This window comes from Poecilia latipinna, unplaced genomic scaffold, assembly GCF_001443285.1.
Source record: "Poecilia latipinna isolate Pla-1442-1.1 unplaced genomic scaffold, P_latipinna-1.0 Scaffold237, whole genome shotgun sequence".
NCBI lineage: Eukaryota > Metazoa > Chordata > Actinopteri > Cyprinodontiformes > Poeciliidae > Poecilia > Poecilia latipinna.
Genome location: NW_015112853.1, coordinates 1,095,414 through 1,118,588, shown reverse-complemented (window position 1 = coordinate 1,118,588; position 23,175 = coordinate 1,095,414). Strand labels below are relative to the sequence as shown.

Genomic DNA, 23,175 nt, shown 5'->3' with positions numbered 1-23,175 from the left:
CTTAGCCATTTGAAATCTACAGCTCAGTTCCACATTACTGTAATTAGTGAGGCAAATGAGTACAAGATGCTGAATATGTACAGTATGTTTCACTGCATTCGCTCTTTGCAGTTCAAATTTGTTCACAGCATTGGTCGAAGGCAAAGTACAAACATATTTACAACAAACACACGTTGTGTAAAGCTGTGCACTACTTTCAATAATATCAAGAGTGGAAGCTGAGATTCACCTGAGAGAAGTTGTTCAGTTTTGGAGACATTTTCAGGAAAGAATAGTAAAGAAATGCAAGAAACAAATGCATTTTGACAACTTCTGCGACATTTTTGTTTCTACTGACTCAAGCAATGAAATGAAGCCTGTTAGTTTTATGGGGAATTGTTATTCAGCATTCAAAAGTATAGTTCCTTTTGACTGACATGACACAAGCAAGTAATGTTATAAAACAGCAGAGAATTGTATGGAAGAAATTAATGCACGTCCACAAGGATTTGTAAAGAGTCATAAGAAATGAGAAACTGCTACTAGGACAAGCAAAAATAGTGGAAGCTAAACTAGCAGTTTAATTTTAATTCTTACACAAAATTTGTCCATTTTAGCTTTTGGTGATGGAGGAATGGCAACAAATGAAACTATGCTTTTCTTCATTGAGTGGTTTTATGAATATATGGTGGCTCATCCTGGACTTTTACTCACTAAAAAAATACAGAAAGGAAAAGAGTAGAGAATGTATCTTTCATATATTAGAGTTAAGGCTAACCTGGACAATGAATTTCTGTCTTTCCTCAGGATCAACTAAGAACAGGGAGCATGCTAAAGCATAATGGTTTCTAATTTAGCAGGAAGATTTGTTGTTACCTCTGAAAAACTTGCAGATAACTCCAAACAGGCACAAACTGCCTGAGTGGGATGAAGGATTATAAAAAGTGTTGTTGGTGAAGCAGCATTAGTCTGCTTTCAGATGGTGAATCTGAAGCACCAAAATCTGTACTCAAAGTGTCTCTTAACCATTGGCATGTCCAAAGAATAGCTTGTAAAATCCATCAAACTTCACTGGGGAGGTTTTAATAATAAACGGTGCTGATCTTTGATGCTGTATTGTGTGTCTTGAGGTGATGGAGTTTCCTTGTTTTCTTGCCTTAGTGTGCCTTAAGACAATTTCTGTGCTCCTTTTGTTGCACGTCTGTCAGAACGGCTGTTCTTCTGTGAGGGAGGAGGTAGGAGGATGGCAGCGATGATGAAGGGTTTTCTGAAAGTTTTACCAACACACAGCTTATAATCAATACTTGATTGACATGTTAAGATTGGATTTTACTTTCATCACATTTACATTTTTATTCTTTCCTGAGAGAAACAATCAAGTGTGATTGATTTGCAGCTTTAGCACATGCTATCATTGCAAAAAGATTTTTGAAAGTGTTTTTTTTTTCCCTATGGTTATCAGTGAAACCAAACTATAAGATAATGCATGTTGAAATTGTGACATTTGCAGAAAAAAAAACTATGATGGTATTGTAGTTACCTGGATAGCAGCTAAGGGGATTTCCATTCAGCAAAGTTTCGATGTTCTCTAGAAGAAATCATGTTTTTTTTAAATTAACTGTAATGGTCATTTCAATAACTGTACACTAGCTGTCATTTAAGATGTTGTTAGTAAGTTATTTTTAAAATGAGGACTTTTTAACAACAAAAGTAATGTCCAAAGTATTCTTTGTTTTTACAAACACTTTTTTTTCCTTTTGAAAAGAATATTAGAATCACCCCTAATCCTGACTTTAACTAGACCTATGGTGAGACCTTCCAACCCCAATATAAACAGGTTTTTTAAACAATGCTCCATTTACATTGTTGTGTTTTGAGAGACGGCTGTATTATGATTCAATTAAAAGTATGAGCATCCCTAGGATGTTTCCTTACCTCTGCTTTCAATTTCTAGAATGGGCGGAAGTCCTGACATAAAAAGACAACGAGGCATCAAATGACTACACAACCTTGAAAATTACTTTTCATATAAGCTGCATTTTTGTTAGAACTTACCAGCCCAAGACTGAACCCGATTCAAATGGTACCTTGTTTCTGTTGGATAATACATTTGTTAGAATAGCTCAATAGACACAATAAAATACAGGCTGAAGATTAAACAAGTAGTTTTGAGAATTTTAATTCTTGTCTGAAAAATGCACCAAAGCAATTTAGAGAAACTGTAATAGATGCTGCATATTTGTTAGAACTTACCAGGCCAAGACTGATGTCGATTTAAACGGGACGGTGTTTCTGTTGGATAATATATTTGTTAGAAAAACACTTTGGTGTAAACATATGACACTGACTGCTCTCTGTCCAATAAAGCAACATCAAAACAAATTCATATTTTGGAAAGTTTGCTTTTTATAAAACAACTTGTTTGAGAAACAAAGCTAGTCTAGTTTACCAGACTAGCTAGCTGGGAGAGATAGTCTAGCTAGCTAGTATAGAATAACTGCTGTTTTCTGAAAAATGCACCAGAGCAACTTAGAAAATCTGTAATAGATACTGCATTTTTTGTAGTATCTAAATGTAATATCTAGCTACCTAGCTACCTAGCTAGCTAGATACCTAGGTAGGTAGGTTTCTTTACCTTTTAGCTGCTGATTGGGAGGCTGGTACTCAATGTGATGCACAATATTTTTATCTGTGGAAGAACATAGCTTATTTTGTCTGCTTTCATCAAAAATGTAAGGTCATTTCATGTGTGTGTTTTCCTTTCTTACTGTTTAAGCGTGTCTCCAGACAGATCTTTGTAATCACAGTTGTAACAACAATCAGGCACACCACACACAGCAGAACCATAAAGGCCCACCTGTAGTTGCACCATCCTGGAGGGCAAACAGGGACTTTTAGATAATTGGTTGGTTTACAGAATATACTTAATACACATGCATGGAGTGAAAAGAATCGCACATATACAAAAATCAGACATGAAAAATGAAAATGAAACGTGTTGGGGTTATGGAAAAGCTTGATGGAAGGAGAAGGAAAAAAAATGCTATCTTAAACCACATCCAATTTTCCTCTTCCACTCTGGAAAATATGACATGGCTCAGGCTTTAAGTATGGGGAGCACTGCAGAGCGGCACACAAGGAAGGATAGCCAAAATCAATACCAGAGATCCAGAGGATTAGGATGTAGTGTGGTCTTGGAAAGATCAAGCAGTGCAAAGGGAAGGGAAAGACACAGCAGAGATTCAAGTCAACACAAGGAGAATTGAAGGAAATTTGTCCTATTTAAAAAATGAGTCCAGAGAGGACTGAGAGACAGGGCAGTTTGGAGTGAAATGAAAACTGATAGATTTGTTTCTTTGTCTCTTATTGACTCTCCTCAGCTGCACTGAGTCCACATGGAGAACTGAGAAAAAAAAAAAAAACTCCCCTTTATCCTTACACCAACCTTTATCTGCCTGTTTCCATGACAGCCTTTCTGTTTTATTTCCTGTCAAAACAGTTTGATTGGCGAGCCAAAGGAGGCAGTGGCTTTGATTGGTAGAGTTGGATGATTGAATGAGAGGAAGACAGCAGTAGAAAGCCTGTCCCTGGTTTGCCTTGTCACCCGTTGGGTCTTCCTCCTCTTCAGGTGGTCGGAGGAACAGGGACCTCTGACTGCTGTAGCCATACAAAGTACGATTCACGGCCTCGCCGTCGTCCACTTGAAAGACGGCGGACACCTCCAGAAGCACCACCAGAGCTGTGGATGAGAGCAGAAGTTAACTCATAATTTTAAAATTAGAGTCTGCGGTCATGATTGTGGTAGCTTAAGATTAGCCTGTCATAGAAGGCAAAATGACTCCTGTTTGAAGTAGCTAGGATCATCAAAATAATTTCTATCTGATACATCCCAGAATAATGAGACAGACAGGACTGAAGCTTTAAGATGCCTTCAAAAAAACGTTGACTTTTTTGTCCTTAAGCCCCTTCATACCTAATTTGGAGGGGTTCAGCACATATTTCATAATTTGACGAATCTGGGCAAATTAGTACATTTATCCCAATGACGGCTGAAGCTTTTTTTTTTTTTTTTAAATGAACTTATCCTAAGAGACAGTGGTAGTTTTTGATGTAAACTTTAATTGTTTTCTGCCCAGGCCAGCACACTGCAAAACATTTCAAGGTGGTTTAACTTGAAAATGAAAGTTTCCCTACTGCCTTGAAAATGCAATTCAAGTCAACAAGAAAATTGTTTTGTTTTTAACTCAGAAATTAAAGTTCATGAAGTTGATTTAACAACAAGAGACAAGTTGTCTAAACTTTTTTTTTTTTATTCATCAATCTTGAAATGTGAGTTTTAACTTAATGCTGCAATTTAAACCAAATAATTATTTCACAATATGCAAGAAGAAACTGCCCTCACCTAGTTAAGGCACGTGTTTATTTTAATGCAACTATTAGTATTTCTATATTTTGTTTAAACATTTTTTTATAGAATTAGTAGTGAGATATTTTAGTCTTGATGTTACTAGGACTGGAACTGCACAGCAGCATCATTATAATGTGTTACCTGGTGATGAGAGGTTGCTGTGAAGTTCCTCCATGTTCTTGTCTGTTTCACACATGAACAAGTCTGACCTTGAGTCTCCTTGGACTTTCTGCGTTTCAGGATGTAGCTCTGCTGCGTTTCTTTCAGCCTCTTGTGCGCAGATCTGCTTCAACTGTTCAAGTTCTGGACTAGAAGTAGGATTACAGATGGCCTTTCTTTCAGCTTTACCGTTTATTGGCTGCACATTTCCCCCTTTCCGTTCCTGATGCATCGGTTCATGAGGTTGGTGGGGAAGGCAGTGGAAATTCACCTTTGAAACTGAACAGATGGAGAGAAGGGAACAGTTAAAACGACGATCTCCCAGCAGCAGCAGCAGCAGCAGCAGTAGGCACAAAGTAGGAAAACATCACATGCTCTCAAGTCAGACATCAGAGGAGGATCTTAAAATGGAAGTTGTTTCCGTCAGTTTGTATCTTTCAGGGAGAGACGCTCAAGGGAAGAGCGAGAAGGATGAACAAGGAGAGAAACCACTGAAGGCAAGCAACGTGAGAACAAAGGTTAAAAAAGGCACTTGTATAAATAACTGTGCTTTCACACAACAATCAAAAAAACAAAAAAAAAATCCTCACACAGCTGCCAGTCACTGTGAATCTAATTTTTGACTCTTGAGCAGTGGTTCTCAAACTTTTGCAACAAACAACCTCAGCAAATACTAAGTTTTCTAAATACTGCAATAATGAAGGGAATTTCAAAACTGTAGCACAACAGCAGCTGGGCTTTTCAATCTTGTTGCATTTGTCAAAAAGGCAGGAAGGATATGAATTAATAAAATTTTAATGGACATTTATATGTAAACTAGTAAAGTAAAAAGGAAATACCCGAGAGTCCAAATGGAAAAGCTGAAGGTTTTTCTCACCGTTCCAAACATCAAAATCCAAATCAACTAATTCTTTGCACGGCTGATGGATTTTATCTGATTAAGACTGTAACACACACAACTTCCCTCAGGGTAAATTACTGTTTAGTGTCTGATTAATAAGCAAAGAGCTAGGCCTATGCTTTACACTGCTTTACATTTCACCATCTTGAAGGTCAAACAAGCGAAACCATGGCGACACATGCAGGAATATCGGAGACAGAGAGAATTAAAACAGTTATTAAAGAAAGGCAGGATGGTTTTCAAAGAAAATGTGAAATTCAAGACCATACCAGATTATGAGTGCTAAAACGTATGAGCAAATAGTACGCTTCGTAAATATTAATTCGTAAACAGTTTCTCTGGAAGCTGTGCTGCAGTAAACCCAAATATACCAATCCTGCTACATCTGAGAAAACCGTCAACGACTGCATTTTTTTTTTAAAAAATGTATGTGTATGTGGTAAGACATCAAGTGGTTTAAGTTTCAAAAACAGATGACCAGCCCAGCTCTGTAAAAGTGTTATCAGTAAGCCTGGAGCAAGATCTAACCCCAACTCTGGTCTGGTGAAGAAAACCCAAACAGAAACCGTTCTTTCTTCAGAAAACATGTCGGCAGCAGAGGCTAACCTGCTGCTTTATCACATGAATCCTACTAAAGTGTGACAAGTTAATTCCTCTGTTTTTATCTCATCTACTTGTCTCTGATTGCAACAGTTTACAGCAGTTCAGAAATGTTGTTTTGTTTATCAAAAAAAAAACATCTACATTGCATCACTCTAACAGCGGTGCATTGTTCTGTTCTGCATGTCCTCCACAAGGACACCGACTAGTACTTAGTTTGCCACTGACGCCCCGCTCCAGCTCTCTTTTGAGTGGCATCTGACCAAACCACAGAGGGATGTGCTGCAACAGTCTTTAAATGTTGGTTAACTCTACATTCTACCTGAAAATGGCTGATACAACCATTTATTATGAAAACAACTTAAGTCACATCAAGCACCAGCAGTTGTGACTAACTTTGAAGCCCTTATCATTCAAGTGCAACCAAAATGAAAGACAAAAACTTTTTTTTTTTTTAAATGTACTTGGACTGTTTCAGGTTGTTGAGGTAAAGTGAAGTAAAATCCTCTGACACCATGTTTTGTTTTGTTTGTTTTTTTTAAATATGTGTTGCAATATTGTTTCCCATTTTCACTTAGATTTTGAAAGTCCCACGTTTTAAACTCTAAAATCAAACGGGAGCATTGCAGGACAAGTTGAAGGATTCTCACACATTGTCCTCATAGTTCAAAATGGCTTGTTTAAAACTCTGTATTTGCACTGCTCATTAATTCCTTCATATATGCATTGTAGCTACTGAATAACTTCCCGAGTGTTAGTGTCTGAATGCATGAAATACAAAGAAGAAGTTGTAGTACCTTGTGTTGCTAATAGTACTTGCTCATCTGCATCTGGCACACAGTTCATCTTGGTTTGGTGATGTTTCCATATCCATGTTCTGACTTTAAAGTCAAACATATCAATCTGCACTTAAGAAGCATTTCTGTTTTGAGCAGTGTCAGTTTATAGCAGACTCCAGTGTTCTTGAACGCCTCCTCTTGTGGATGCTAATTAGCTCTGTATTTGACTTCCAAACATTTGATACAAACATTTCTTATGACTGCCACTAAAGATGACCCAAGTATCACCAGTAGTGCCTGAGCCACAGTTTGAGAATGATAGCTTTAGAGAGAGACTACATCCAATGCCAAGGAACACAAAAAAAAAATTTTGATGTTAGCTTTGAGCAGATGAAGAAGTGGATCTGACTTGATCCAGTACAGAGAGGCATGTGGACAGAGTGAAAAGTGTTCAGTTCAAGTTGTTCTGGTTGACCCACCTGAGTATATCCTGAATAACTCTGGCAGGCAGATGATGAATGCGAGGAAAACCAGAAGGAGAAGTTTAGTCACAGCAGCTCTTGCCATGGTTGTACAATCAGGTCACACACATTGGTTCACACCAGCCACACTGACATGTGGCTCGCAGAAACCCCTTCCTCGTTCAGACACGCAATCTTCTGTGTTCATATCAGGTCTGCACCCATCAGTGTCTCTCTCGCAGTCTTCACGGACCTCTAATGATTTTCGTTCATAGATTGTGCCGTTGAAGGCGACTGAGCGGGTTTGTTATACAGAGCAACTTCACTTCACTTCCTATTGCACTTCCTGTAATCTTCTCAGAAAGACTCAGAAATAGAGAGAAGGACGGATTTCAGATGGTTTCTGCTGGCTGAATGTAAGTACTGGAAACAAATGTCTCTATTTTAGTCTTAAAGATGGCAAGTCTGCTTACAAGACATTTTCATTTAATTAGGATCTTTGGTTTTGTGTTTGCACATGATAGAGGTACTACTGTCATCAGATGTTTACATGCAATGAAGGAAATAACATAAAAGCAAACTCAAAAGAACATCATGGTAGTGACGTAGCTTTTTGAGGTTTTTTTTTTTTTTTTTTTTTAAACCCAAGCTAAAAGTCAGTTTGCATTGGATAAAGCATGCCTCTGCTGTGCCTCTGCTTTCAGTTCATTGTGGAAATAAAGAAGGTAAGAAGCACCGGTGTGCTGTTACTCATATGCATTGATCACCAGATCATCAGCATGCCTGAGTGCTTTAGAGAAGTGATTGTGTTTTTATAGCTGCACATCAATCTAGGATGAATTTTACAGCTGCTGGCAAACAGTTTAAGCTCACTTATGCTATAATGAAGAAGATTATTTGTGGCTGCAAACATTTAAAGACAGCCACCAATTTCCACCTTACTTGGATGACCATGACCTTCTCTGTATGCTAAAATATTTAACATTTTAAACAAAAGCATGCCTCAGACAGCTAAATTGGCTAATGCCACAATCTTTAGAACAGCTATTAAAGGGGCAATGTTGTGTGTTTTCCAGGTGCCATTTTACAGCATAATCAAGTAACAATGTTAACTTAAGTTGCCATAAAAATGCTCTATGTGCATATCATATATGACTTAAAAGAAAATTTACTTAGTAATTTATCACCTTGAAATTGGGGCTGTGTCTCTTTAAAAACTTCTTCTCCTTTGGAAACTCCCCCTTAAGGAAGTTGTCACAACATCACTCTTCTATTAACCCTTTATCAATGTTTTCACCAATGTTGCACTGAGAAGAAGCTCGTATGATGAGCTCAGCAGGTGGCAGTTCCACCAGGTGTTTGATAGTTGCTGCTGGTGAATCTGACGGGAATGAATGCGGGAGTTAAAGAGGAGGGATGCTCTATGAAGCGAAAGCTCAGAAGCTTGGAAACTGCAGCTCTGAGGTGGAGCTGCGTCTTTAAGGTGGGGCTAGGTCCACCCAGGTGTTTTGTACAGCTGAATGGTTGCCATGGAGATTAAAGAATTTCTCAAAAATGCATGAAACAATCAAGGAAGCACTCCAGGTATGACTTTGATGAGGGACTAATATTATAACATGATGTAAAACTCAAAAAAGTAAATTTAACATAATATTGCCCCTTTAAATGAAAAGTAAAAGAATCAATTTGTTGTAGTGACCAGCAATAAGACCAGAAATCTACTTAGTTTAAATGATAGAAATTGTGCAAAAACAAATGTGCAAACTCCCTCACAACAATGTCCATACAGTCATACACAGGATGGGATGGCTATTCCAGATTATTGCTACAAAATCTGGTTTTACAAGATGTTGTTTTGCCATGTTTGCTTTGTTTTCTGTTTCTGCACTTTGGATTAGTTTATGTTAAACAATCACACGGTGCAATCTGGTGTTGTATATGAGGAGTCTTTTTATATTTCATGTCAAATCAAATATAATCACCAGTAAGCAGTGTATGAAAGAGGATGGAAGCTTCTAGATTAAATAAAAACATAATTTGGTAGGGGGGTTTTGTTGTTGTTTAGAGTTGCTGCAATTTCGAAATATGAAGAGCCTACGGCTAAAATACATACTTTTGTTGACAGTGAATAGCACATCACTGATTAGCATATTTTGTTGGTGGCAAAAACCTACATTAACTTGAAAGCTAACAGATTCGATAGCATCACTAGCTGAGGGGAAAATGCTGCTCAGCTGCCCAGAGTGCCAGAAATCTCATTAGTCATAACTGCTTTAGAGGACATTGAAGGTTCAAGCTAGCAGACAGTGAATTAATGAATTAGCTTTTCATTTATGAATATCCGTAAATATCCCCAAGGAAGCATACTTATATTTGGAGAACTCAACTCCTCCTTCCAAACCTCCCATAAAACATTATGGGTTGATGTTGCATGATCATTTCAGCAAAGATGCTGAAAGTCAGGCTTTGTCATCGTATTTGGTCAAGATGAAGCAGATTTTAGTCACTTTACAGTCAGCTTGCAGATTTCTTCAAAATATTCAAAAGAAAATGCAGCTTCATCCATCCATCCATTTTCTCTACACCCTTGTCCGTTAGTGGGGTCGGGAGGGTTGCTGGTGCCTATCTCCAGCTATCGTTCCAGGCTAGAGGCAGAGTACACCCTGGACAGGTCGCCAGTCTGTCGCAGGAAAATGCAGCTTGAGAAGCTGAAATAGTTTGGTGCGTTGCTACGTGACGCTACTGGCTGGTATCCAGGAGGGCCGTTTATTTTGCCAGTGTTGATTGGCCAAGAGTAAGGAACATTATAGGCTTTAGCTTTTGTGGTAATGCTATGAATTAATGCATGTTTATATAACTGGTGTTTGAACTATTAAAATGGGCAGTTATAAGTGTTTTTTGAGGGGTTCTCAAGTATTTTCCGTCATCTTTGGTCCTTAACGTGCACAAATACCTGGGAACCACAGAACCTTCCGAGGAGTTGATAGTCGATCTTAATTACTCCAAGAGCACTTCGATATCTCATCTAGCAGTTCGTCAAAGCAGTCAGAGCAAATAAACCCCCGCAGGCCTCATTTACTCCATTACAGTATAAACATGGAAGGGGGCAAATACTTTTTCACGACACTGCAAGGCATTTGTAGAAAATATCTGCAGCAGAGATTACTCTCACGTGAAGACCGTTTCAATTATTCATTGGACCAAACAGGTGCTTTGCTTTGTTCCACCTTAATCTGTCTTGCTGCACAGTTTGAAGCACCTGTCATGATCAGCGGACAGCAGACATCTATCATTTCCAACTCTGCTGTCAGAGGGTGTAATGAGGAACACAACACAGCTGTGCAAATGCCTGCAGGATAAAATGTGTGTGTGTGTGTGTGTGTGTGTGTGTGTGTGTGTGTGTGTGTGTGTGTGTGTGTGTGTGTGTGTCGGAGTTTTGGTGTAATAATAGGAGCTAAACCTTTCTCTGAGGCCAGAGTGTTTTCTCAGTGGTGAAGATTAATTACAAACCCTGTTGGATGTGTTGATGGTGTCGTTTTGGACACGATGCTCCAGGATGTTTCTGGAGCTCTGCATCACAGCAGAAATCCAGTACAGAAATCCAACAGATGGGATGAGACGACCTGTTAATTTTAGGGATTTAGCACAAGATCTTAAAGCACCGGCGAGGTTCAATAGACTCTGTGCACGGCATTGTATGAAGAATCACTTTTATTCTTTATGTCATGTTGTCAATGTGATGTTAAAACTAATCCTCACATCTACACACGTCGGAGGAAAGTTAAACCATCTCTATGAACACAGTTTGAACAGATTCCCAGTTGGACTTTAGTTGACAGCTGCATTGATTTATAAAGATTAATTATATAATTATTTTTGATGCATGTTTTCCTAAGTTTACAGGTGTTAAAATAAAACAAAGCTATGAATCTAATTGCCTAAGAAACCTCTCCATGTCTAAACATTCATATTGTTTTTGTACAAACCCCCTATTTTATATGTACTATCATAGGATAAAATAGATTAATTTCATCTATTCTTTGGTCTACTCAGAGTCAGAGTCCTGCTTTGGTCCAGGCTGAAACGTCTATTGACTTGACTGACATATGTTTCTTTTTATTGATCCCTGTCTTCCCATTAAGTTGCACATCGATGAAGGTGACCCAGGTCTATTCGACTCAACCTACTAGTAAATCGGCATATGAGAGTGAAATCCATTTGTAAATGAATTGATGTCATGGACTGTCATTTAATTTAGTAGAGACATTAGAGATTCAGTTACATACCCTTTGACATTTCGGCTGCCAAACCTGCAATTAAATTACTTGGCCCCTATAATACTCATTCATGCTTTAAGTAAGACATTAAGGTTATGTAGAAAGTGTTTGATCCTCACATGTAGGTAAACCAAGACCTTTTTTAAGCAAGTGTTAAAGATACTTCATGCTTTGTTTTTTCATTAATCACCCACAATTATGATAAATAGGTTAAAGGACAGAATAAAAAGTATGAATACAAGGATATAGAGTGAGTATATTTATCTTTTCAATACAGGGAGGGTGGAGAGGGATGTGCAAGAGGACGGCTGAGAATGAGGTGATTTAGAGCTGTGTCAGCAACAAGGCGTCGTCTGGCTCTCCTGAGACCAAGCCGCTGCGAAGCTTTATGACGTTTTATGGAGAAATTATGATCTTTCATGACAGGATTATCATTATGAGCAATACTTTAGAGGTGACGAAGAGTTCCAGACTGCTCTAATCCATGTGTCTGAACCGTGGAGCTTCATTGTTCTCATTCTGCTCTTCCCTTTTTTTTTCCATCAACAAATAAGTGAATTCACGTGCCGTCAAGATCCTGGATTCTCGTCTCTCAGTCCTGTGCTTTAAGCTGAGGACATAATTTTCACTGTGAAAGAATGACATCAGCACTAAATTCAACTAAATGAGGTGAATTCCCTGGCAGCACCAGGCCTGCATCTCTCTGCGTTTCTCTCCTCTCCTCTAACCTTTCCAGTGAGAAAATGCCATGTCAATAATAGCTTTTTAACACCAGAAAATAAAAATCAATGTGCCTCTGCTGCACCTTTTTTTCCTCTTGAGCTGAGTGCTTCTGCTTCCGCGCTCAAGCTGTTAGCTTCACAAGAGTCGGGTTAAAAAATCTAAATCTAAAGCACATTACCTGCAATTTTGCATAATTTACACTGACATTAAAACACAAATGAGTCCTGAGGATGGTAATATATGTTCACTTGAAAACTTTACAGTTTAAAAAGGTTTACTGGTCACAATTCACACCATCAGTTTTTATGGTACAGAGTGGAAATCTGTAGGCTTCCAGGCTGTGTTGCAATAAAATCGCCAATAAACATCCCACCATAAAAATAATACAAACACAGTCAATCCATTTATATAAAAAAGGTTCAGTAAAAAAACAAAGATGACACATCAGGCACTGGATCTACGCTGGCTAGGTAGATTATAAAACAAAAACTTTTTTTTATTTGAAAATCAGGAAGTTTTATGTTTGAAAGATGGAATATTTTCACTCTTTAATGATGAGATAAAAAAGATGCTGACTTTCAGTTTCAAAACATCCAAATTTAATGTTTTAGTTTTTCATATTAATTCATAGTTTTGTTGTTATTTTGTTAGGATCCTGAGTTGTTGAGTTGTTTCGTTTATCCATTCTAGTTTTATTCTGTTAGTTCTTTAGTCCCTTTCTTTGATTAGATCAATATTGTTGATTTAATCAATAAGATTGATGTTTAGTTCAGTCATTAGTGTTTAGTTCAGTCCGTAGTGTTTCTACTTTATTATGTTTATTTTTTGTCTCTAGTTATTCCTGGTTATTTTAGTTTCTTACACTAAATCTTCAGTGTAAGATTTATTTCCTAGTCCGTTGTGTACTCTCCTTCACCCCTGTGACATTTCCTCTCTCTCTCTCTCTCTCTCTCTCTCTCTCTCTCTCTCTTTCTGTCTCTCTCTCTCTGTTTCTTTCTCTCTCGCTCTCTCCTCATCCTCCCTTCTGCTCTCTCCTCTCCAAACTGCAAACCGTTTTCTGATCAGCCATCTGTTCCTTGTTTAGTAATCAACCTCCCCAATATATGTACAACTCATTGTCAGTTCCTCATTGCTGGTTCCTCCCCATTACATTCTCGTCAGTACCCTGCCATCCTTTTTTCCTTGGATTTATGACTTTTGTTCTGCTCTGGCTCCCTTGGTTCCCTGTAATTTTTGTAAGTTTTTTTTGGTTCATAATTTTTTTAATTAAATCTTCTAGGCTACTCGTCATCTCAGTCTGCCACATTTGGGTCGACCAACAAACACATCATGACATATTCAGTATGAAACTATCCGCCATCTGTACTTATGATAAAGCATGTATTAGAAATTATATGAAAAGTCCTTCATAGTTTTACAAATAGTTGAAGAGCACATTTGTTTTTCATCCTATAAATATCTATAGAGCTGTCATAGATTTAGTTTTTACCATTTTTTTTTAAAGTTATACCACAGATGTCTTTAAAGTTCGGTTTACTGTAGTTTTGTGTGACTCAATAAAACTAACTCTTATGTTGCCATATATTTAAATCTCCATATTGAATTCAACTCAGTAGTTTGCATTTCTGAAAACTTTGTATAACATTTCATCCTCATTTATTCTGGCTTTGATCTGTTTTCCTTTAATCAAGCCAAAAAACTGTAGCAGGAAGTCACTCCCGCTGACCACTACCAGCAGTAGTCAGCATAAAACTATCACAGTCAGTGACCTCCATATTTATTTAAATTATTTAAGCACTTTTCATACAATAGACAATGAATAGAACAATGAAAACTACCCTAACTCTTCTGTTGTGGATGATTGTTATGATCTTCGGGTGTTTGAGTTTGCATACCGTTGAAGTTTTCTGGTTTTTTCTGCAGCTTTTGAGAGGCTTCAGATTTCATAACAAGAAGTGAAGTCTGTTGTAACTTCCAGAAACATCTACAACTTTTTACATTTATGAAAATGTCCAAATAGAAGCATCTTGACTGATGTCTAAACCTGGATTGTGTTTCTAATCCAGTCCAGCCTGTTAGATCATGAAGTTCCTCACCGTATCTTTAAGTTTCTGGCTGCTGGATGATGATCATTTTGAGTATTTTGCTCCCCATGAGCATCAGTGACCCAACTTCCTAGCAACAGATTTTTCCTCTTTGAGTCACAAATATGTCCATATTACTGCAACATTCCAGCTGCAGTTTTATAAATATGTGATCAACCATGTTACCATCACAATTTCAGCTTTGTCAAGTTTCAAATCACCCAAATAACCATCATATTATTTACTACTCAAGCAATGAAAATCAAGTTTCTGTCAGACATTAACACTTAATACACATCTGAGAAAATAAGATGCAAATCGTTCTTTTTTGCAGAATTGCTTCGTGATTTAAAATTTCAGAGGCAGACGTTTTTTGTTTTTTTTTAACATTGTCTCCTGTTGGTAGGTGGCATGAATTTAATTGTGTGCTTTATGAGACAATTTCACCCAATAGATCTTGACCGTAGGTTTGTCTTCAGTCTCCAGGCTTTCTTTGCCACTTGTTAAATGCTTTATAGTCTCTGGACAAGTTAATTTGTCTTTCCTGCAGTCCGTTCACCAGATGCATGCTAAAAGCTCCTTTGTGTTTGAACAGTGGGATCTGATGGCCGTTTATGCGCTGATGAGCTGCAGCGTCAGCCTCATCCAAACGCTCCCCCTCCTGTAATTATCCCACCTACTGCTGATTAATGCGTCGCCTACGTTTCCAACAAGACCTCGTCTCGCCTCGATCATTACGCCTCATTTTCATTCTGAGTTTGTCTTCCGTTTCCTTTTATCCAAACCCTAAACCAAAGATATACTCTAAGATATTGAAATACAGAGGCCACATTGACAAAACATCTACACAATTTGCTGTAAAACATATTAGAAACGCTGATTTTGTTTTGTTTTGTTTTGTTTTGTTTTGTTTTGTTTTATTTTGTTTTGTTTTGTTTTGTTTTGTTGTTTTTTTTGCAACATCCATAACTTTTAGATTGTCTAACAAATTTTAATCAGCAGAGTAAAAACAAAAAATCAGTTTTCAAATGATTTTATTTATTTAGGGGAAAATATATCTAAATCAACCTTACTGCAAAGAGCAATACATTATTGATTTTTACAGCCACTTCCCTGTAATGAACGAAATAATAATTATGAAACAGCAATGCATTTACTCAGGTTATCTTTGTCTGACATTAAAACTAGTCTGATGATCTGAAACATATCCTGATAAAAAGAAGCTTAAGGTTAAATGCTGCTAATTTTAATCTCACATTTACAAGTATATTTAGTCATGCCGCTACATTTGCATTCATGTGGGTTCCCCAAAGCGCATCTCTCATTTACATATTTTCTTGTCAGCTCTAGGCTTGAATATATAGTGTGTTGTGTATTAGCAAGATTAATACTGTTGTTGCTTGGCTCGCATGCTTACATTGTGGGTTGAATTTATCCCGTTTACTGATTCAGTGGGTGGAAAGAAATTGTCTCTTTTTGTCAAATACTGCTTTGGAAAGCTGTCGTCTTCATTTGAAGTGGAATATGGATCATGAATCTTGTTGTCCTGCTCGTAATAATATGCTGTATTTCTGTAATACCGATGAAGGCAGAACCTGAAAATACAGACGTTTTTCTTCATGCCTCCTCTTCCTCTTCTCATTAATTACTGTCAGGTTTATTTCCGTTTTTCTGGTGTACAATAGTGAGAGCAAACCAGAAATACATCAGTCTGAAATACTCACAAAAGGTTGAGAATTGATCTGGAATTGATCACTTGTCTACTGGCTCATTAGACGCTTGAATAGGGGTTTTGAGGGCAGAGTCTGCTTTTTAATTAAGATTCAGGCCCAGTATTTTGCTATGTGTTCAACCACAGTTAGAATATGAATTGATTTTGTTTTATTCTTCATATCCAGTTTGTCTGTTTGTCCATCCGCCTGCTCTAATGACAAGCTTTTGGATCATCGTTAGTGGAAGTAGTGACCTTTCTCTCTGTGACTGATGAAATAATCTGTTTGGTAATGCACATCCTAACACAAGGGATCAAATATTCACGCTATTAAAGGAGGTAATGTTGTGCCAAAAGGAAAAGTATCCAGAGAAGAAAATCAGTCTTGGATTTCATGATTTCTTTAGCAAAATATTTATGTTTTAGACAAATGGTCTGTGGACATTGCCCTGGAGCTAAGTGGATAGTTTCTTGGAACTTGCTGATTATTTTTCAAGAAATTATTATTAAAAACTCTTCTGGAACTTACTGGATACTTTCCCAGATCATATTCAATACCCTCTTGAATAATCCTGATCACCTTTCTGGAACTTTCCCAAATGCTCCTGGAATTTTTCCTGGGACTTATTAGGGAGCTTCCTTCAACTTTATGGCTGCTTTTCTGGGATTTACTTTTTTTAAAATATTCACTGGATATCTTTACAAAATTTTCCTGCAATTCACTGCATACATTTCTGGAACTTACTATTACATATTTTTAAACTTTCCGGGAACTTATTAAGTACATTCACAACTCTGAAGCGTCCCAGAACTCAATGGGCACTTTCCTAGAATTTCCCACTTCTTGGATATTTTCCACTGTTTGTTTTTGTTATAGTTATTGGTTAAATTCCTGGAGCTTTGTCCCCACTCACTAGTTATTTCTGGAGCTTTTATACCAGGCACTTTCCTGGATATTGACCAACAGATTCAGTTTTTATATGTAAAAACTGATCTATATGTAAAATTCTGCACCAGACGAAGCTTATTTCATACATCAATTTGAATCAATTTGAATTTTTTCTCTCATGTACAAATTGTAAACTAACACAGGCTTCCTATACAGTCAGTGGTGGGAAGTAACGAAGTACAAGTACTTCGTTACTGTACTTAAGTACATTTTTTGCGTATCTGTACTTTACTTAAGTAGATTTAATAATGGATACTTTCTACTTTTACTCCACTACATTTTACAGTATCTGTACTTTCTACTTCACTACATTTCTACAAAAGTGTCGCGTTACTCGTTACATCCAAGTCGCACTGCTCTCTTTTTGTCCGTTAAAATGTGAAGTTCAGGGATTTAAGGTGGCACCGTAAAATCCAAGCAATAACGTGACGTAGTGTCTGTTGTCACCCATCGCCTCCACCTTTACTCGCACGCGGAGCTCCAGACATGCGCAGTGGTTTCCTCTGAACGGGAGAAGATGTCTGTCTGATCGTCAGTAATATAATAGCGCTGCATAAATCATAAGATATGGCGACATGTAAAATCAGCAGCGCTTCGCTTTCACAGACGGTGGGGACTTCATCCAACTTTTAGCGTCACTTCGAAGGAAAGCTTAAAGAAAGGTAAGCTAGTGGACGTGATGCTAGCAAAGCTAGCTGTACGGAGACACATGTTGCATCTGCGATGAAAAAAAGTTGTCACTCATGCCATTGTGTGTTGACTGAGGTGTCGCATATATGGGACAACGCTGTGACCAAAGTGCAGTATAGTGTGATATGACATTCAGGAACGATCCGATTCTTCTGGACGGATCTTTACTAAGGTTGATGGGACTGAAGCCTCACTGAGAGCCGTTCTTTGTTTTTGTGATGCTCTGCGTGCGTACAATGCAGTAGCTATTATTTTATTTCATTAAAATATATAGATTTATTTAACTGACGAATAAATAAAACAACAACGTAAGAACGCAGAGCATGCTCACTGCTTTGTTTTTGTCACCTGTCATGGTGGCAGACATTGCAGCAGGAGGGAGGATGAGAACAGTCACCTCCCTCTGCTTGGTTACTTCTTTCTTGTTGTGCCTTGGACAGTGTTCATAGTTGCACGTTGTTTACCGTTAATTGTTATGTTTAATGGCGGTTTCTGACATGGGCAACCGCCCAGGGCGTTATCTTTTTAGGGATGCCAGGAGACCTCTGTGGATTGTAGCACAGAGATGAGAACAAAGCAGAATGAAGAAAAGTTTGAATTGATACTAGTTAATTTATTTCAGCTCTAAGTATTTAATATCTAGGAGTTTTTATGTGAATGTGGAACTTTCAGATCAATTTGAGAACTAATTTTGATAGGTACACTTAATTTTATTGTGTCATGTAGCGCAGGGTGCTGGTCTTGACTTGGTCTCGGGTTCGGTGGTCTTGACTACAACACTGCTATGTGGCTCCTTGGTTGCATGTCCTATATTCAGCAAGTACTTTTACTTTTAATACTTAAGTATTTTTAAAAGCCAGTACTTTTTTACTTTTACTTAAGTACAAATGTTAATGTGGTACTTTTACTTTTACTTGAGTACATTTTTGTCTGCGTATTTGTACTTTTACTTAAGTACATATTTTGAGTACTTTCTCCACCACTGTATACAGTGATGTCTCTCTCAGAAGACACCCCAAGCTTTTTCACACCAGTTTTTTTGTTTGTTTGTTTGTTGTTTTTTTTGCCATCTGCAGCTCTGGTTAGTTTAGACAGAAGGTGCAAAGTAAACCATAGTAGGAGGGAAAAAAAGTGTTTATCATCCATGCTTGGAAATCTCTTTTTAATAAAATTATATACACTATTGAGCACTGATTTGTATGAATGGTTTCTGCAGTGGAATGAGATATGGTTGGATAAATCTCTCACTACTGAAACTTACACATGATGCTTGGGAATCATCATTATATAGTAATTAAAAATCATATCCTCCTCATTAAGCAAAAATATTATCAGTCTCAAGACTTTAAATATCTTCCTATCTGAACAGTCAATGGCAGAGAGCCTAAATTACAAACATTTTGAAAGAGATGAGAGGAAGATGTCATGGATATATCAGATTTATTAACACCTTAGCTGAGAACTGAATGATCATATTGGATCTAGCCTCTAAAATAATCAATGTTTAAGCTGTTAATCATCGCAGTAAAATTATTAACTAAGAAGCCATAAACAAACAACCAAACAGGGACTCATACTGACGGGATTCTAACTGTTGGAGAAAGCACTTTTCAGTTTTATTTAGCTGGCAAAAATCAAATTTACCTGATCAAATGGTTTCTCTCTCTCTCTGACTGACTGTCAGTTTTTAGATGGTCGCAAAACGTTCCAGTATTACTGCTGTTTCGAGTCAGATGTTTGTTTACTTTTTGAGAACGGCCCTGGGGCTCCAGATGCAGCCAGGTGTCTCGGTCTTGACCTTCCTGGTTGTTAAGGATCACCAGCAGCAGCTGGTGAGAATACTGGAAGGACGTAATTCAGAAATGTAAATAATCTGAAAAACTGTCTTCCTGAAAGCTCAAAGAATGTCAACAAAGTGGACTATAACAGACTCAAGGACACAAATCAGAGTTTGTGTTGCGTCTCTGCTGGTCAGAGGATCATCATTGTGTCTGAACCACTGGCTTTCAGTGCACTCTCTTCTTCTTCTTCTTCTTCACTTTACTGACTTAGCTATCAGAACTACACAGAAGAAATTGTTTTTGTCACGTCTGTACTAGAAAACTGTCAGGAAAAATAGATTCTACTTTTTTTTTACAGTCTGTAAAATCTAAAAGATGAACACTGTCTGGAGGTACTTGGAGAGCTCTGAAATATTCTTACCTTGAGAGATGAACAAGGTCACATTCTGTTCAGAGTTTTGAGAGATTTTCAGTATTGTGTACAGAGAGTTTGTAAAGATCCACAATCAAATAATTTCACAAAATGTTCCTCCAGAGTTTATCCTGCTATTTTCTTACTAGGAAAGCCATTTGCTCAGAAAGAAATTGAAACATTGATGATGTTTTTTCAGCGTGGCCTATGGCTCTCAAGTGGCCAGAAATGTGATTTTTAGTGTGATAAACTCCACAGGGTTCAAGACTCTTTTGACAAAACCAACTGGCCCAGCGTTCTTTCTGACCTCCATGACATCATCTATCACTCCGCTCATTAATATTTCACTTTATCCTCTGAAAGCCTACAAGCCTTACATGCTGTCAGGAAAAATGTCAGGGATTTAATCACACTGTTCTCAGCTTTCTCAACACTTTGACAGAAAATGTCTGAATACTTTTTGAATTGTTTGAGCATCACCTCAAAGAATTCATCACAGGATCAAGGGATTGTCTGCTCCAGTGTGAAAGACTCCCTCTGTCTCTCTTCTGCTCTCATTTCTGTGGGAGCGATGAGTTCTCGTTGGCTCATGGCTGCGGGGCAGAGTAAATTATTAAGGCCTGCTCTTTATTTGTCCATAAATGCTGCCTCCCTCCTGCTTTTCCATCTCCAGGTCCCACATGTTTTAATCTTCCTCTCCTCACTCAACACTCTGCCCGTTAAGGGAAAGACTGAATAGGAAAAGAAGTCACTGCAGAGGGTGAGGAAAACAACAGAGGATGGGAAAATAACAAAAAGACAAATGAAATCTGTGGTGGTGGACAGGAAGGAAGACAAAAAATGACATGGGGAAATTGGGGCGGGAAAAAAGAGCTTTGCAGACAGAGGTGCAGAATTGACAAAAGGGGGAGTTTGGAAATGAATCCCCCTCTCAGGCTCTTTGTAATCCGCCACACCTGCAAGCAGCTGTGTTTTGACACCCGTGTTTGCCAGGAAAACAGGCACTGACTTTACAGCAACCGCTGGCTGGACTCTGTGTGCTCTGTAAGCGTCTGCTCGCAAACTGAAACGGAGAGGCTGCCGTCATTAAAGAGCTGCTAAACTGCCAAGTGTCTCAGGGAGGAGAGAAGACTGAAGGGAGGAGACACAGAGAGCTGAAAGAAAACAGAGTGTTGTTTTCATTTCCATCAATAATTCAGGATATGTATCATCCCCTGTTGTGCACGGAGGCAAACTTCATGCCTCAGCAATTTTAACAACGTCTGACAAGCCCACACATGCCTGTGTTCCCACACAGCCAAGCGAACAATAACCCGAGGATTAGGAACTGTTTGTGTCTGTCTGCAAACACAAATATAACTTATGTAAATGTAGGATTATTCCCTGAGGAAGTCTGGCAGTAGAAAAGATGTGTTTTCTTTATTAGCACGCTTTATTTAGTTGCTGATGTTGTTTGAATCCTAGGCAGCACTTGCTTTATCATTTGAACCAAGATCTTCGTCATCTCACCCTCCCTTTTGTTAAACATATTAGGAATGTAGTTGTTCTCTCCTATTTGTTCTGTATTGACCTTGGTATGTTCTGAAAAGTACAACCAATGAATTGGACTACACAACATAGTTTAAAAACATAACTTCTGCCTTTAGCATCATGAAACTCTGTAGTTATTTTGGTTTTATGGCTTCATATTTTAAAGCTACTAAATCAGACTCATTGTAGATTTTTTTTATTCTTTAAAATATGTCATCATCTGCTTTATTATTTTGTGTTAAATTGTTAGCAAAAATCTACTCTCCAAATAATCTTCCACACAAACGCAAAGTTAGCCTGACATGATGATCCTCATAATGAAGGACATAATTTTGTTCAACTGTTTTTATCTACATTTAACAACAAAACTGGGAAGACTGTTTTGTTAGAGATTTTAGACATTGTGTCCTAGTTTGCAAGTATGTCCAATTCCCACGGCTCGGTTGTTCTCCTCTTGTGTCAGAAGAAGCTTCCTCTTCCTGTTTAACTGTCAATCACTCCCAGTTACAAATGGCTGATGTTCATCAAATAAGGCTGCAGAAATCAATGCAAGGAGATACATTAGACACCGAGTCTCGACTTATTGACAGTCCTCAAAATATAGGTACAATATTCCTTGGCTTTGTGTAAAATCATGAATCCAGATGTGTTTTGTTTTTGTCAAGACAAATCACTGGAGAGCTGCAAAAGTTAACCTAGTTTATAAAATCAGTTCAGTCGTGTTAAAAGGAATTCATTCATTCATAGTTCGCCAACTAAACATTCTGTTCAAAGTTTAAACATGAACTAGTTCTCGTTCATTTACCACTATTTTTCTTAAATTAAGTTTATAAAAATATATATGTGGGGTATTTTGCTTTTGTTTTTTGTTTTTCTGGTTTTATGTTTTTGATCTTTTATTGCATGTGTTTGACCATATATTCTTTATTTTCTTTCTCCTTGTTTTTACTATATCACTGTGATTATTGGCTATTTTAGTTAGATCATGCCTTTTCTTAATTCAATGTGTTTAGCTATTCCTTTTAGATTTATTTTCTTGTCTGTTCCAGAGTTTATTTACTATTCCTTGTTCCTCTGGTTAATCTCTCTTATACTCTCCCCTCACAGCTGCACCCTGTTTTGTAATTATTACCGGTCTATTTTCTACCAACCCCAGTATTCAACCACATCTTTTTCACTCATTGGTTTCCTCTGCTACCTTAATGAAACTCGCATAAAGGTAACAGACTTCCTGTGTTCTGACTTCCTGTGCTCTTGTGTTTTGTAAGTCCTTATTTAATTATTTTTCATTAAATAGTTTAATCAACTCTCTACTCTGTCTAAATTTAATACATTTTGGGTTCAGTTATGACCATAAAATCATGACAATATGCAGGTCATGATGCGATTTCCCAGTCAGCATATTGATTATGTCATTCAAAAGCATTTATAATCTACTTTAAAACAGTTCAACGCTCTCCTTTAGTCTCACATGAAGTGTATTTTATACTGGCTGGGTTTCTATAGTATCTGCTTTCATTGACATATTATTATGCCTTTGTCATCATGACACAGGAAGGCGAAACTCTGACTGAAAAGTGGTCCATTTAGTCTAAGCTTGTACTTGCATTGAGTTTCAATCTTTCCAGTTCCAGTCCTTACTGGCAGGACTTTTTTTTTTTTTTTTTTACGTTTGTTTCTTTTTACCAAAGGCAAAAAACAAAAAAAAAACAAAAAACACCACAAGAAAAT

At 37.6% G+C, this 23,175-nt stretch overlaps 1 protein-coding gene across 4 annotated transcripts; it reads right to left on the bottom strand.

Moving 5' to 3' along the window:
* Window positions 1-1,040: 1,040 nt before the first annotated feature.
* LOC106947393 (uncharacterized) lies at window positions 1,041-7,677 on the bottom strand. Of its 4 annotated transcripts, none has more exons than XM_015032366.1 (10): window positions 7,306-7,672; window positions 4,529-4,825; window positions 3,425-3,718; window positions 2,748-2,852; window positions 2,615-2,668; window positions 2,233-2,271; window positions 2,035-2,076; window positions 1,915-1,947; window positions 1,520-1,567; window positions 1,041-1,246 (listed from the first exon to the last, which is right to left on the bottom strand). In XM_015032366.1, exons 1-10 carry the CDS (start codon window positions 7,391-7,393, stop codon window positions 1,137-1,139), a joined length of 1,110 nt encoding a protein of 369 aa, XP_014887852.1. In that variant the 5' UTR covers window positions 7,394-7,672; the 3' UTR covers window positions 1,041-1,136. The 4 variants fall into 4 exon arrangements, with proteins under 4 accessions (XP_014887852.1, XP_014887853.1, XP_014887855.1 ...); XM_015032367.1 differs by having other exon boundaries at window positions 2,035-2,073; window positions 7,306-7,667; XM_015032369.1 differs by lacking the exon at window positions 1,520-1,567 and having other exon boundaries at window positions 7,306-7,677.
* Window positions 7,678-23,175: the final 15,498 nt, after the last annotated feature.

Excerpts from the sequence above, each read along its gene's own strand:
- LOC106947393 (XM_015032366.1), bottom strand. The coding sequence starts at position 7,393 with ATGGCAAGAGCTGCTGTGACTAAACTTCTCCTTCTGGTTTTCCTCGCA. Across the intron at positions 2,853-3,424 it reads ATGGAAACAGGCAGATAAAG|GATGGTGCAACTACAGGTGG; the intron begins GTTGGTGTAAGG and ends TTTGCCCTCCAG. Across the intron at positions 1,247-1,519 it reads TCCCCTTAGCTGCTATCCAG|AAAACCCTTCATCATCGCTG; the intron begins GTAACTACAATA and ends TAAAACTTTCAG.